The sequence below is a fragment of the Neltuma alba genome, unplaced genomic scaffold (assembly GCF_004799145.2).
Source record: "Neltuma alba isolate B1F8T4 unplaced genomic scaffold, ASM479914v2 tig00005044_pilon, whole genome shotgun sequence".
NCBI lineage: Eukaryota > Viridiplantae > Streptophyta > Magnoliopsida > Fabales > Fabaceae > Neltuma > Neltuma alba.
This window is the reverse complement of record NW_021633956.1, coordinates 1-16,108: the sequence shown is the minus strand read 5'-3', so window position 1 is coordinate 16,108 and position 16,108 is coordinate 1. Positions and strand designations below refer to the sequence as shown.

The following is a 16,108-nucleotide window of genomic DNA, read 5'->3' as shown; positions in this document are numbered from 1 at the left end:
GTCTTAAATTGGAATTAACTGGCCCTACATAACTAGGCATTCGTTCTCATAACTAGAAAGGTTCGAACACGCCGAGGCCTCGTTATATAAACTTGATTATAATTTTTTTTACTGAGTCCGTTCAACTATTTCTAATTTCTATTAGCTGCTGATGAGTGCCCCCCTCATAATTTTTCCCCTTTTCCTGGTAAGCCTTAACAATTGGAATTAGAGTCCTCGCTTTACATTAACCGAAAGGTTTTCAACCGTCAATCTTTTCATTTTTTGCCCCTTTATTTTTCATAATTTTATATATATTGATAATGAATTATGTAATTGGATGCTGGTTGGTACGTTTGGCACTGCTTAACTTGGTCAATCAAGTGATAATTCAATTGTTGCAAGTGCATGCACTCAAATTACATAGTGCTCCAACGTGGACGTCTTTGCAAAATCACTCATCTCACCCGAGAACACCACATCGGGTAGTGATCCTCATCTACGGCTACGCCATTAATCAGTGGAAATTAATAAAATATAACTAACGAATTTTTTTTCTTCTTTTTTTCCTTTCATCACATCGTGAGACCCTTCATTCCAATTTTTACCATTTGGTTCAACTTTAGATGGCAAATTACTGTGTTCTTATATATAAATATATTGAAATCTACTACTTTTACTCCTTGATATAAAATTCAGTTGAAAAAAGAAAAAGTATACCAAATAAAACGGTGATCAATTTATAATTATATAATCTGTGAGACGCGGATTAATCAGTATGAAAACAAAGTCCATACAATACAATGCTCCAACATACTAAAAAGATCATTAACGCAATACATATACATAATCAAGGAAGCAAAGCTCACGTTGGATAACAAAAAAAAAAAAATCCATGCCTCGTGCATGTACAGTATAGCACACGCTTAACGCATATGCGTAACTGTATAAATAGTAGGGCAGGAAAAAGTGTGTATTACAGGTAGAAATTTGAACCTTTTAAAAAACAAAAAAACAAAAATGAGTCGTCTGAACAATGATCTAATCAGTAATTAATATTTGGTAAAGAAAGTGTGTATGATTAAGTGTGCGTTAGATAGAATTCAGTGAAACTTGTTTTACTTACCCTGTATAGCTCTGATGATGAACACAGATATATTAGAACAGTAGGTATAACTATGACATGGAAACATATAAAGGTTGCCAGGTATGCAGTGATACCTTATAATTCAGTAGCAATATCAATGGCAGGTTGGTTTCGATAACTAGCGGTCGGCTAGCAACAGATGTACTACCGGGAGCTGAGGCCGACATGCGTGCTGCCTTTGCCGGAAACTTGTGGTGAATATATGTATTATTAGCCTCAATTTCATCTCTCCTACGTGTTGACCAACTAAAGCTTCTGTAGTGTACACGGAGGATCGATGTGGATGTTTCATCAGCTGAACTCGCCTTCATGTTGCGATGTCGTGGGTTCCTCTTTCTCTTACCTAATCCGACGGAGGAAAAGCGAAACAGAGACCTTCAAGTTTACATGTTAGTCAGTCTTCATTCATAAGATTATCACACGTCAGAAACTATTGCTAATCGTCTCCTATTGTCCACTATTAAGATAACATCTATGTCCTCACAACTCACGACCCACCAATATAGATATCACATCAATGCTTATGGAAAAAACGAAGTGGAAATGGTGGTGAAGGATACATATTGAGAAAGCGCAATATATATAGGTATATATTTGAATCAGTACTGTTGACGTTTTTGAGAAACACGGTCTCCAACCCGGACATATCCAACACTTGTTAAGCTGGCTTACAACCCAGCTCCCGGCATACGGCAGTTCAGCAACAACTGGTCTGCACTTGCACTCTCTCTCGCAACTGCTTCTTCTTCCTCCCATAAATGGCTTCCTCCAACTGTCAACTGCCACAAGCAATCGATCCAACAATCCCAAGATGTTTGGCAGCAGCGGAAGCAAATCTTCCACTGGGCGCCACCCCGTTTACAAGGGAGTGAGGCGTAGGAGCAGCGGAAAATGGGTGTCTGAAATTCGGGAGCCCAAGAAGCCCAACCGGATTTGGTTAGGCACGTTCCCTACCCCTGAAATGGCCGCAGTCGCCTACGACGTCGCCGCCCTTGCTCTTAAGGGTGAGCACGCCGACCTCAACTTCCCCGACTCTGCTTCTTCCCTGCCCGTCCCCGCGTCCACGTCTCCCTCTGACATTCAGATGGCTGCAGCCAGCGCTGCCGCCGCCGCCGGGGCTGCTAAGGATGCTTTATCTGCGGCCACCGGCGAGTCGTCTTCTTCAGTGTCACTGAAAGAGAACGAAGCGGGAGCGGCGGAGGAGTTTGTGGATGAGGATTTGATCTTTGATATGCCAAATGTGCTGCTCAATATGGCTGAAGGAATGATGCTCGCTCCTCCTCCACTGAACTGGGATGCTGCTGCTCCCCCAGATTACACGTCTCAGGATCCATACCTTTGGAACTTCCGCCCCTAATTAATCATCTCCTTTATCTCCTTATATTATATAATATATATAATAATGCTTGAATCGAAAATTAATTACCCAAAAATATAGTAATAAAGGTGACCTGTAGTAATAAATTATGGGAGAGCTCTCACATCGAAACTTGCTTCGACACGACGGAATTAATGGAATGTATGAGTGTGGGCGTAGTGTGCATCTTTTCTTCCCTTAACTCTGCTTCATTTCTTTTTCCTGTACAGAACCTTATATATGCCGTTTGTTGCTGCACCTCAAGATTGTAAGATGCTTTATATATATATATATATATATATATATATGGCAATGCAATGTGCGTTAATTAAACGAGCTTTTCGGTGTTCTTTTCTGAGGTCAGAGTTGCAGACCTTGTTTTCTTCAATCATGTAAAAATCCCCTTGCTTACCTTGAAATAATACTGCCTCATAAGTCGTGTGTGTAATATTAATATATCATCTGGATTGCCTTTATCTTTGACGCCCATAACTCTAGGTTTGTCATCTGGAATAGGAGGTCTGAGTCATCCGTACAAGTTACAGCTTTGCTGCTTTAATCTGAGTCATTCATTCTTCCTGCAATCCCAGATATAGATATATCTTTGCTACTTTGTTAGAAACTAACAAGTTTAACTTGTACTTTGTTCGAAGTTCCGATTCTGGTTATCTGATGTATAGAAGAATTGCTCTGATATATGCGTTCAATTTCATCCCCCTAGGCAGGTTTTTGGTCCTTAACCATAAAAAAAAGCAGAGAAAATAAAGATATGTCTGGTTTGGTAAAGATATTAAAGTGAGCAAGTGGGAAGACCATAGTCAATAAGAATGGATGATTATTGGGTTGAATTAGTGGGCTGCTGGTATCCTAACAACGTTCCAACCAAAATTCTACATTCTCTCAAGATTATACAAGAATTAATGATTAATATTGAAGAGCATCAACGAGGTTCTGGGAGCTATATAGGGGCGATTTCAGAGCTCCAGCTTGTGGTCCTCCTTATTACCCTTTGTTGACGTGTCATTCTGAAGAAGTTGGGCTTGTCAAACGTGGCATTCGTGGTGGAAAACAGATTCCATTTTATTTTCCAAAACATGCCCTTGAATTGAACACGACATTTCACCTTCCTCTGATAGTGATTGCCCTACCACGCACCATACCTATATTATATATCTATACACAAAGTTTCCCTATATGTCCGCGCATGTGTTTTTCAGCCAAGTGAAAGAAACTACGTTCTCAAAAAGGCAACTCAGAGACAGATTATTGTTCATTAAAGGTACTGTATCTGTACGATGATTTAAGGGTAAGGAGATTACCTCTGTAGAAAAATCAACCAATTATTCTTTCCGCGAAAAATAATCAGGTCCGTACGCACGAGTTGAGCAGAGACCAGGGGCTCTTGATCCTGAATGATTTGCTTCGTAGCCATTGTTTTAAATTAGGCCCCTGCTTTGACTTTGTCAGGGATGTTAAAATCTGAAATAAAGACCAATCAACTTATACCTAATGAATCATGAAGCATTTTTTTTAGTTCCAGATATAAAAATATGTATTTAATTGATATATATAGAGAGGGAGAGATTGAAATAATGCCTATTTTTTAAAGCAAACAATGTAGGGAGAGGTGTTTGGGATATGTGGCAAGGAGAAAGTCAAGAGAGGACATAATTAGAGTAATAAGCAATGGTTGAAGCACCACCGAAACCAGAATTCACTTTTGTGGGCTATTGTGTGCTGCTTGCCATTCATGCGTCACCCCACACACGCACACACTCTCACTCTCACTCTCACAGAGTGGTCCCCTCTCCGCCGTTTTTTGGATGGTACAACTGCTATATATATAATGGAACCAGTTTCGGTGCTCATCCATTTGATGAGCACCATAAGCTAATCAGATCTGAACCGTCCGTATCTTATTTGAGTAGTTTAGATTTGATTTTTTTTTATTTATTTAAAATAATTATTTTAATATGTATAGAATCTAAAATAGTGATAATCTCTTAACTATCATTCTTTCAAAAAATAGTTTTTTCTATTTAAAAATAATTAATTAAAGACTTCAAATCTGAACCATTCAAATGAGATACAGACAGTTCAGATCTGATGAGCTTATAATGTTCATCAAAAAGATGAGCACCGAAACTGGTTCCTATATATAATATCACAACTGTCTCATGCATAATAACCGCCATGTCACTAATTATTTATGGTAAGCTGCTTGCTTAGTTTGATGTGCACTGGATTTGTACCTCAACTAACTTAACTGCTTTCAGTGCTGTCAATTTACCACTGTTTTGCTTCTATATTTGTCTATCATCACTTCCTTTTCCAATATAATTGCTTTCTATTCCCTTCGTTCAATTTGACTTTCTGAACAAATTATTTACTAAACTATATGTAAGAAGCTGCGTGCCAATCGTGTGTAGTGGTCAGAATGGTGACGCTTTTGAATTTTCTTGGGACGAATTTTCATCCAGCAAAGCCAGTACGTACGTTGACACACGGCTATATTATGCGACCTTTATGAATTTCATTAATTGATTGTCTCGATCAGACGACATTATTCCAAATGAAGGTTAAAAGAATTAAAGAATATTTCATACTCCTGGCGTATAACCTAAACTAAAACGACACAGCGCAGCACAAGCTGGGCATGCTTCATATATACAGCGATATGGAGAAACTCATTTCCTGTCTTCATCTTGGACGACTTCTTCTGCAACTACAGTCCGCACCTTGAAGCGCTCAAGCTTGTGTGATGACTCGTGATCAATGCCTCGCGATTGAATGTCCTTATTGTGTTGGAATCCGCCCCTGTTCTCTAATTTTGCGAATATACCTTCCACTTCCGATTTCAGGCGATCTCTTACTCTGCCTTCACCTGCATGTATCTTGTCACTATGTTCCAATGCTTCATCACCCTGCACCTGGCACCTCATGTCCATGTCTGGAGGCTGGAAGCTCGGATCGTAACTGTTAGGTGGTCTCGCGCGTTGAGGAAGTTGGTTTACAACCCGTCTCTCAGCGCCGGAACTCGTCATTCTCAAAAAACAAGAGGGACGAACGCAGGTTTTGATGATTGAATCTGATTGAGTGGCTTCTTCTTTGTTAACATGTGGGTGAGAGATGAACCAAATGATGAGTACAATAACGTGAAATCCGAAATGCCTCGATGCTAATGCTATGAAGGAATTGACCTGGATGGCCTCTATATATATATAGTAACGAGACGAGCCGGGGAACTCTCTCGGAAATGGCAAATTACCATTGACAAATCAAAGCACTTGAAGTGGGGCCCAAGTCGTGCCGTGCTTATCGCTGAGTCTTTGACGACTTCTTACGCGACAAATGATCCTTCAGCGTTATATTGAACAAGTAAATGAGGTTGACAATTCTGCGAGAGGCTGCTGGTGAAAGTTTCTCCTGGGCCAGAACGAGAAATGGAGTAATATTTGACGCGCTTCATTTAGATGACCACCCATATCCTGATTTATCCAGTTTTCATATGCAGACCGGTTGATTGCCGCCACCCACTTAAATTATAAGTGGCTTTGAATGGTTTTTGCTCGCATTTGAATATTTTCTATGGAGTACTGATCAAACACGACACTGATGTCAAGTGTGCAAGAATTTCGTGCGCATTGCATGATAGGTCCAAACAGGGAGGACTAGCTTGGAGTTTTGAAACGTCAAAGCGAGAGATGCCAGAAGGGGATTGGAAGTGTTCCGTTTCTGATCTTTTTCCCAGCCCATGCCTCGTGCTAGCTAGTCTTAGGGTTGAAAGTCAACAATGGATCGATTTCGTCTTTTTGCTTCGCCCATGAACAATCCATCTACGTGTATGTTACATCTATACACGACATTTATGAAAAATTGTCCCAAGTTATATTATTTGTCAAATTTCTTGAACTAGCCCGTCCATCGAATTCGAAAAGTTCAAGGTCATTCGACGGTGAGTAGAGAAATGAACAACTCGGACTTATTCTGTGCACATGGCCTATTCGGGATACATTAATGTCACATGTGATCATTTTTAAAAAATATTAATTAAATATATAAAATCAATATTAATGTCATATTAATATCAATATATATATAACTAATAAATCAATATATATATATATATATATATAACCAGTAACAATTGCATCATTCGTGATGAATAAGGAATGAATGATGCGGCTTTCAACTCTATACCTTAGATTACATGTAATATATGAGCTGCCTATCCGACGGAATACGTGACGGTACCGACTACTAAATGTTCTTAATTAACTATTCAAGCACACGTGCATGGCTCATTCTATTTTTTAAAAGTAGAAAAAATGTATTTAAAATGTGGAAGCAAAGTATGGGTGGGAAATTAAAGCAGCTCACGGTGTTTGTCTGCGTCGAGGCCTTCTCGTTGACCGGAAGGTGTTGAAAGCCGATAAGCCTTGACTCCTTGCTCCACCTGCCTTTCTCTTGCCACCGGAAATCCCCCGACTCACGGGTATATATCCGTGTCGTCAATAATGCCCCGTCGCGTCATTAATAAAATCTACTCTCTTAAACCCCCCCCCAAAAAAAACTTAAAATACAATACAGTCACCAATTTACCATTAATATTATTAACATCTTAATCATTCGTTATTAATTATTTATTTCATTATTGTGACTTAAGTGTATAGATAACCCACCACCTTCTTCTTCTTCCTTCTTCCTCTTCATCGAATAAGCATGGGGCCTTGCAATATTAATATCCCCACCCATCGCGTAGCTGTTACTGAGTCTTCAAGATATCATCTTGAGACTCACGTGTGCAAACTCAAAAATCAACTTCCATTTCTGAGATTAATTATGATCTCTCCTACCTAGTAGATACGATCTTTCTTGATGATACAATGATGGACATCATATTAAAAAGAAAACAAGTATCGAACACGTTATCTTTTCAAGTTCTGATATATAATTGGGACATTGGGCCAAGAGCAAAATGTTCAAATTGATTACAATATTCTTTCAAACAAAACTAAAAATGGAATCTTCACAAAATTAAAAAAAATGGAATCCATCAATAAACAAGGCAATTTTGACGGAATTAACTCATTAAATTAGATCAGAAAATATCTGCAGTCTGTGGCCCATAATTTTGAGAATGTTCTCTCCCGAACTTGTATACAAAATTATGGCTTGCTGGACGAGTGATCCAAATTGCTCGGAGGCCAACTACTGGACAGCGGAGAAGTAGGTCTGAGCCACCGTGAGAACCAACAAGATAAATGCAGCCAGCGCAGATATAAACGACCAGGGCGTGTCAAAATAGGTGTACTTGAAGCTCGCCCACTGAACGTGCAACCCGCTCCGATAGTACTGATGAACATCGTTGAACAACTGGGATAAGTAACACGTATCTATATCAAATGCCACTTCTTTTCCGGCGCTGTTGAAGAAATGGGCAACTTCCCCGTCTGTGCCGAAATGGTTCTCAATTATGTTCCGATCGCATAGATACTCAACGTCCCTGTGAGTGTTTATGAGGCAGTCCATGAGGGTCACATAGGTGGTGATGTCCATGGAGCAACCGTTGTAACACTGCTCGAAGGCCTCGCAGTTGAGCAGGAAAGAGCTCATGAAATCGTCGATTGTGATGGTGGGCATTTCTATGACGCCGCTCCTGAATGTGACATCCAAGAAGCTATCTCTCTCCGTGGGAGTGATTTTAATCCCCGCGCTGCGAAGTTTAGAGACGCAGTGGATCACGTGGGTTGGCGTTGGCACCCTCTTTTGTTCCCTGTTCAGATTCGGTACGAAGCTGGAGCGAACCAAATCCAGCAAATGTTTTCCTTTGAGATGGGGGAAGCGAGCAATGACTTCGTCAGGCCGTAGCGTTGAATGGTTGAAGAATTCCAAGGCAAGGGAGGACAGGGTCGGGGTTGATTCTTCTTGGGGCAAATTTGAGAGTTCGTACAAGCGCTCCAGGATGAAATAAGGGATCTGATTCTCGAGCTTGAGAAAATCCCTGTAAAGAAAGGGGAGTATCCAGGACATGGTGACGAGTGGGTCATCAGGCTCAAACGGGACCAATCTCCCAACTTTGCGGAACAATTCAAGGATGAAACAGCCATCAAGAACCATCATTTCGATGAATTCGTGAGAATTGAGGGGAATGGTTTCGGAATAACACTCTCGGGCTCGGGATTCCAGCAGGGCTACGGCTTTTAAGCAGTCCTCCAAGCCTAACCCTTTTGCTTGGGTTCTGGAGAGCAAAGAACCCAGATAGCGCCACTTGTGCTCTTGAATCATATTAAAGCGAGGTTGGGCCCGGTGATAAGGGCCTATGGATACGATCCGGGGTTGGTACGCTTTTCCGTTAACATCGGCCAAGCTGGTGGGAACTCTGAAGATGCAGCAAGACTTCTTGCCCGCGGCTTTGCTTAGTAATTTTGGGTCCTGCGAAATATTTTCCAGCATCGAAGCCAGCCTCTCTTCATCTACCTGCCACATATCGATTATGTGGGGATTGTCCTCTTCCGCCATCGCTGACGGCGGCGAAGTTGCTTGGCTCGCAGTTGCTCTGATATGTTGACCTGATGCCACCACCCACCGTGAGCCACAAGCATGGCCTCCTTTATACTATTTGTGCGTGCAGATTCAGCTAATCATTTGACAATTATTTTACTAGACCATTCTAAAATTAAAACCACCGCAGCAATCGGCATGGGGCCACAATTTCTGGGTTAGATATACGGGAAGATTTGATTCCGTTGTCCCGAAAATGACGAGACTCGGCAACCTCTTCGTTTTGATTTTTGAAATTGTATGTTACTGGGCCGGGCCTATGAGGCTGTGCCTTTCCTTTTCTCAGAGAGAAAAATGTCATTAGTCCAGATGACATAATGGTTGGTATCAGGCCTCTTCTTGCAAGTCTGAACAATTTTCTTTTCTTATACAAGAAGACCAGATTGTTTTCTAAACGAGGTCCGAGTTATAACTTGGTAATCGCTATTATTTTGTGAGCCATGCGGTGGCCTTAATTAAGGCCGAAAGAGAAAATCAGAGAAACCATAAAAGAACGGGTAGTAACTAAAAGAGTGAGAGATATGCCTAGTTAAGGCCTGTTTCCGATATAAAATCTCATGGGAAGGAAGCAGGGTGCGTGAGGATGAGAAATAGCATGCCGCAGTAGAATTCAGAGGATGAGAAATCAGTCGGTCACAGAGTGAAGGGGAAGGGAGCTTCGGGAGGGAGCCAATTGAAGCCTGTCTGCAGGGCGGGTGGTGGGATGATCAACCCCTCTGCCATGCTATTCATCAGGGCTGGCATGTTAAACAGCTCCTCTTCGTCCCAGTATATGCTCTGGGAACCCCTTTCCGAACCCATCCCTGCCATTCTCATATCCCAAGCCTCTGTCCCTTGGCCTGAAATATACTTGGCAGCATCTTCCATGGACGTAGCTGCGTCGTGAGGAAGATTCATGGAAGCAAATCCTGGAGCTGCAGCTGCCGTGTCTCTCTCAGGCCACTCGCCACTACTTCTCTTGTGAGCCACTTCGAGCCCGCTCATCTCTTCTCGCTTCTTTTCAGTTCCGCCCCTTTTCTTCTCCATCTTGTTCATCTTGGATCTGCACTTCACCAGTCCTTTGCCTTAATTCTGTCTTCCATTCTCACTCTCACTCTCGACCTCTCCATTATATTTGCTTTCGGATTGTTGACGAGCTTTTATCAGCCTCTAAAGTGTAGACGTGTTGCCTGGAGATGGCGTGGTAAACGTGGCAGGCACGGACGGTTAAAGCATTTCTTAAACTATAAAAAATGTTCCACGCGAAAGAAACTGAATCTTTCTTTCACACTGGACCAGCCAACGTGGCTGAGAGGTAAAACCAGGATCAGAAACCCGGCTTGCAGTTTTGTGCGCTATTCTTGGTTGTTGTGGGTTTTTAAATATATATGATTACCTTCATTCCAGGCGTTAAATTATTTATTAAAAGACTAGAGAAGTGGTTGGCCAAGAAAGATAAAATAAAATATCATTTGATAAAAGCGAATCATATAGTACTCCTCTGCTCCTTAATATAGAACTCAATTGTTGAGTTGGTTTTGATCCTAAATATAAAACCTATTTCTTATATTCATCAATTTTTTCTGAATTACCCGTATAGATGCTCCCTCAACCATAATCAAGTAGAAGAGGGAGAGAGGTATTAAGAAAGATGATTATGGTATTTTAAGAAAAACGTATCACATTTCTTATAATTAACTAATTTACCTAACTTTCCTAATCTAATCAAATTAGTTAAATAAATCTTATATCAAGGACGGGAGGAGTAGTATCAATTTAAAAAAAAATACGAGAAAAGTTCATCAGTGTAATCAGTCGATTCATTTATCTTTCAATTATTCGCAATCTGCTTCCAAGCCGGTCTTTGTATGTTGGATGATTCCATCTGAAAAAGAAGTTAAAAAATAAATTAAACATCGCGTGAGGCATGTGCTAGAAGGCTAACTCAGGAACACTGGCGGAAGAGGGCTAAGGGCCAAAGCATCAAGGGGATCAGTCCAAGCCTGCAAGATGGTTGGGACACGTGGAAGCCCAATAATGGGTCAGTGAAATAGTGATGAATTTTCCTCCAGGAGAGATCCAAGCGTTGGATCACTCCATTCACTTACGCGGACGAGAGTAAAACTAATTTACCCCTCTAATAGGCTCCACCCCTCCCACGGTCCACACTGTCTGAAATACATTTGACGTGAATTTATTTTCTGGATCTTCTTTCATCTCTGTGCGACCATTTATAATTATCTATACTATTAAATCATGTATACACATAACTTGTTTGGTTTTAAAGTTTTAAATTTGCGTGAACATGTTATTCATGGAAACACGACACATTAAGAAATTTATATATCATAGAAAATTTCGGGGAAAAAATTACACAGTAATGATGGACGCTAAACTAATTAGCTTTTCTCCCCTTTGAGAATTATTAGCACGAAGTTTTTCAGTTTGACGTGGGTCGGGAGAGGATGGACACCGTCCAAATTCCGAAGTGCTCAAAAGTGACAGTATCAGCAACGAGCCCAATGGGTTTGGTACTTTTGGGGGCTCACGAGTTGGGCCAGGCTGTCCAATCATACTCTTCCTTTGGATCCGAAGTAAGAAAATCCCCTTCACTTTCCATATTTTTAGGCCATGGCCCTCTTCTGTACCAAGCCGACAAGGAGGGATCGTGGATGAATGGTGGGCAAGTCCCCAGCGAAAGCAGGAGGCTCCTGGCACCTACAAAGCTGAGGGCATCACTGAATGACGCAAAAGCTTCCGCGAAGAAGCTAATCACTTTAGCCATCCCTAAAGCCGATTGATGAGGCATCCCATCGCAGCGCCTTGGAAAAGAATACATATCCTCTATATTCGTAGCATCAAAATCTGATTAGTCCTTTTCATGTTGTTCCTTCCTCGAGAACCGAGAAGGTCCCCCCCCCCCCCCACCAAACTATATTCTTCCCTTCCCAGCTTTCCTCCTCGACCCCACCCACTTCTCTTTATTCCTTCCCCTTCTCATCCTTAAATTCGTCACATGAGTTCTTCTCTTCATCAAATACCCAATGCATCTTATAATTAGTAGCTCCTTACCTCATTCATCGCTTTTGCCTTATGATGATACCAAATTATTAATTGAAATGAGCGCATGAGAAAATGAGGGTTGACATATGTAGATATTATAGCATTTGAATTCAATGAGAAAGGTGACTCACATATGTCGCTAAATACACTAGTCATGTACATACACCTGGGGTATTTTTGCTAGCTGGCCTATTCCATTTTACTAGGGTGCAAATCACACTGTACTCTTGCAATAACATCTCAAATTAACATGCTAGTTCCTCCGACATTTCTTGCACTAAAAATCCAAAGATAACATGCTCAAGCTCCCCGGCCATTTCCCTCATATGTTGCCCATTTTCCTTCCATCCTCCATCCTCTCTGCTCAAGTCTTGTTCTACCATCATATCGATTGTGTTTGCCTCCACCCCTCTCCACAATTCCAGCCTCTTGCATACCCTTTTTATCACCCTCTCTCTTTCTTCCTCATCCCCTTCCCCCCTTTCTCTTTCCTCTGTCAATAGATCGCCAATTAGTCTCTTCAAGTCTGCTCTGATTTCTCCTCTCCCTCGCAAGCTTGACTCCCTCAGCACATCTAACACCAACTCATTGCAGCCGTTTTCTTTATCTGATGCTTCCTCATTGTCATCTTCCCACTCACACTCCTCAAGGAATGTTTCTTCATCATCATCATTATCATCTTCTTCTTCTTCTTCTTGATCAAACAATCTTTTCTCCAGCTCAACAGGATCCAACTCTGCTAGTTTCTCAAATCTTCGAAGCTTCTGCAGAAGCTGCTCCTTAGCTCCTGTCAAATTAAAACAAGCAAATGAGCATCAATAATAAATATCTTGTTCAGTCTAATACTTATGATTGCTTTTCAAACGTTAGGAGCAGACAGTAATAAATGAGAATCGCTCTTAGTACTCTTCATTTAAGTGAGTCTGCATGGAGGACAGACTCTTAAAGACAACAAGTACAGGATGGAAAGCAGCTCCTCAAGTAGTGAATAATTTAAAATGCCCAAATTGATCCTCAGGTGCCTGTACTGTCAAATATTGCCAGTGTCAAAAGCAACGCATGACCAATAATTCATGGGATCCACCACTTTCAGAAGGTAAAAAGAGGTCAGAGACGCAGAATTTTCAACATCGAAATACGACCACCAAAAGTAATGAGATTTCAAACACCTCTTATTACTAAAATCCCAACCAGCATATTGTGAGGTCGCATCGTAGTTAAAAGGGTTCTAGTTACCAAACTAAAACTGTGGGTCATACTCAAATTTATGAAAGCAGTGCTCATGTCTGCAAGTGAAAGTTGAGCAGGACACGTCCACATTGAATGGGAAATGCCTTTGGGGGAGCCAGCGTGATCTTTGGATGGAACCCACACAGATATTGGGTTCAATATCAGAAATAGCCACATTAGCATTACTCCCTCTACTTTTTTTTTTTTTTGGTAATAATTACTCCCTCTACTTTAGTAACAAAGAAGCAGATTTGAAGAGTCGTGTACGACAATTTGTAGACGGAAAACGACCACACGATATGCACAGAATGGTACACATCAAAGTTAAGTATTGACATACTCTGTACAATGGCATAGCTATTCTCCAAATCAAAACCATCCTCCTCCTCCTCACCCTCCTCATTGTTTTCGTGCCCCTCGTCATCGTCCTCGAATGGTGGGTCAAAAATAGAGACGGGACTACACTGTTCTTTCTCTTCTGTTTCCTCTCCTGATTGGCATTGGTCGACCCTCTCTGCTCCATTATTCTCTTTGTCCTACGAAAATTCATCACATCCTTCATTAAATACTGTCCTGATTTCGCTAATGCAGTTTTCTTTTCACTTAAAAACATAAATCCGAATCATAAATTGCTTTCTAGTAAATTCAATGTTGGCATCTAACAACTGCATGCAAGAGAGGAGTCGAAAACAAGAAATTTACTTCTAAGAAATTAATCGCTACACAATCCATTGGAAGGTTATTGAGATAAAATACACGAAACATTTCTGGATGACAGAAACATGATGGGAAGATACAACAATGAATTTCCAGGAAACAAAAACTGTTGAATTGACACATCTGACCCTCCACTGACCGGATCATCGGCTTTTATAACTTTGGAGCGATTTGCGGGTATTCTTGTCATTCTACAGTAACATTCCGGCCAATTTTGCAGACCCTGGTCTCCAATTGCCGACACCCAGACCCCCCCCCAACCAAAAAAAAGACCTTCGAACTGAATGAACCCGGTTGACTCGTGAGTCAGCTCGGCCCATCCGGAGAACCGAGTTTTCATATACTTATCGTTCAGTGCTGACCAGACCGTCGTGTTTATCTTGAACCAAAAGAAAATTAAAACTGAAGACATAAGAAAGCGACAAACCTGCGTTGTGCGGCAACTCGGAGACGATGCCGGGGAAGCTAATTCCGGCGTGCCGGAGGCAGAGGAAGCGCTCCTGTGTAGAACAAAACCGAAAGGGCTTTGGCAGAGGGCGTTGTTATCACAACAAGCACACTCCGTGATGTTGTTCCGTTTGGAAAGAAAGTCAAACTCTTCAAACTCGTCACACTGGCTACTTATCGACGTTTCCATGCCCAAAGATTTATCTTCATTGCTCTCCGACCAAACAGCACTGCTCGGCCTACCGTTGCAGGAACAGAGAAACTCCACCTCACAGGCACTGAAGTCCGAGATATTATTATCCTTCTGAGAGTCCGTCTTTTCAGAGAATCCGTTAAGAAGTTCTCCACGACCAGTTGACGAATCCCACCTCAATATTTCCTTCACAGGGGCCTCAGCTCCTCGGTCATCTATTTCCCGCTTCCGGTTCCGATTACGTTGCGTCAGTCTCTTGAAGAATGACCCAAACAGGCCGAAGGCATTGCTTTTGTGTTGGGCTTTGGTTTTGGGAGAGGCGGAGGACTGTTTGTGTATTCTTAGAGCAGCTTCGAGAAGGAGTGCTGCCGTTCGAGCAGGGATGTGAAGAAAAATGGGATTGGCAGAGGCGGAGGGGCTTTTCGCCGGAGAAGGCAACTGGAAGAGGGGTGATTTTCTGGCGTCAGGCGTGTCGGTGAATGAGAAAAAGCAAGCGTGTTTACAGAAATTAGCGGGGAAGTTTAAGTTTTGATGCATTGGTCTTCGCCTCTTCACTTGCATACTACTCTTGGGAGAAGGCCTCTCCAGTTGACTCCGCCTATCAGAAATGTATTTTTTCAGAAGGAATGGCTCTTGGTCCTCCTTCAGTAGCTCGTGCAGGTGCTTCTGAGCCATCATCGCCTGTATGATTGCAGAAAATGTGTGCCAAAATACCAAGTGATACAGAAGAGATTACAAAACGAAATGTTGCAGAAATTATGAGGACGAAGAGACTCCAGTTTAGAGTACGTGCACAGGAGGACAACCACAAATGAATCCCCTAGGAAGATCGACATTAGAGAGAGAAGGGGGGGGGATGAGGAGACTTGGTGATTCAAATGGAGTTGAGTTAAAATACCGAGGCAAGGGGGTGAACCGGGAATAGGGTGATCAGTTATTTTTAAAAGCATCTATACAAATAATGCTACTGAAAGCGGAAATTACTTATTTTATAGTAATTTCATTCTTGTTTGCTAGCGATGGCAAAAGGAAAAAGCTAGTTTGAGTGGGAGCAAGTGGAGGGGAAGGGGGCGTTTATGAGGGGTCAACAAGATTAACGCGGAACATTTACATTTCACTTAATAATAATCGCGGACACTGTTGTTACACTAACAGGTTCGGTTACAGCTGTTGTTACTCTGGCACCTCCTCTTTTACTGTGATGTCTGCACTGACCCTTTTCACCTACCAAAGTTGTGCCCGGTTTTATTCTATTCCCTAAATTTTAAGCCATTAATTCATTATTACAAGTATCCCCTCTCTCACTCAAAATTACTTTATTTATCATTATAACAGTTACGATAAATCCATCTAAAATGTAATAAATTAGATCATATCAGCTAACAATAAATCTCACTCTCCTGGCGATGGAATATTATTAGGGAGGGGTGAA

The 16,108-nt window shown here is 41.6% G+C and overlaps 4 protein-coding genes across 4 annotated transcripts; 1 reads left to right on the top strand and 3 right to left on the bottom strand.

Moving 5' to 3' along the window:
- Positions 1 to 1,937: 1,937 nt before the first annotated feature.
- LOC114746527 (ethylene-responsive transcription factor ERF024-like) lies at positions 1,938 to 2,493 on the top strand. The gene has a single exon (XM_028934745.1). The coding sequence runs from the start codon at positions 1,938 to 1,940 to the stop codon at positions 2,481 to 2,483; it is 546 nt and encodes a 181-aa protein (XP_028790578.1). The 3' UTR covers positions 2,484 to 2,493.
- A 4,891-nt stretch (positions 2,494 to 7,384) lies between these two features.
- LOC114746529 (UPF0481 protein At3g47200-like) lies at positions 7,385 to 9,372 on the bottom strand. The gene has a single exon (XM_028934747.1). It carries the CDS (start codon positions 9,003 to 9,005, stop codon positions 7,695 to 7,697), a length of 1,311 nt encoding a protein of 436 aa, XP_028790580.1. The 5' UTR covers positions 9,006 to 9,372; the 3' UTR covers positions 7,385 to 7,694.
- Positions 9,373 to 9,680: 308 nt separating this feature from the next.
- On the bottom strand, positions 9,681 to 10,073 carry LOC114746526 (uncharacterized). The gene has a single exon (XM_028934744.1). The coding sequence runs from the start codon at positions 10,071 to 10,073 to the stop codon at positions 9,681 to 9,683; it is 393 nt and encodes a 130-aa protein (XP_028790577.1).
- A 2,081-nt stretch (positions 10,074 to 12,154) lies between these two features.
- On the bottom strand, positions 12,155 to 15,495 carry LOC114746528 (uncharacterized). The gene is made up of 3 exons (XM_028934746.1): positions 14,464 to 15,495; positions 13,660 to 13,855; positions 12,155 to 12,876 (listed from the first exon to the last, which is right to left on the bottom strand). The coding sequence occupies exons 1-3, from the start codon at positions 15,352 to 15,354 to the stop codon at positions 12,335 to 12,337; spliced, it is 1,629 nt and encodes a 542-aa protein (XP_028790579.1). The 5' UTR covers positions 15,355 to 15,495; the 3' UTR covers positions 12,155 to 12,334.
- Positions 15,496 to 16,108: the final 613 nt, after the last annotated feature.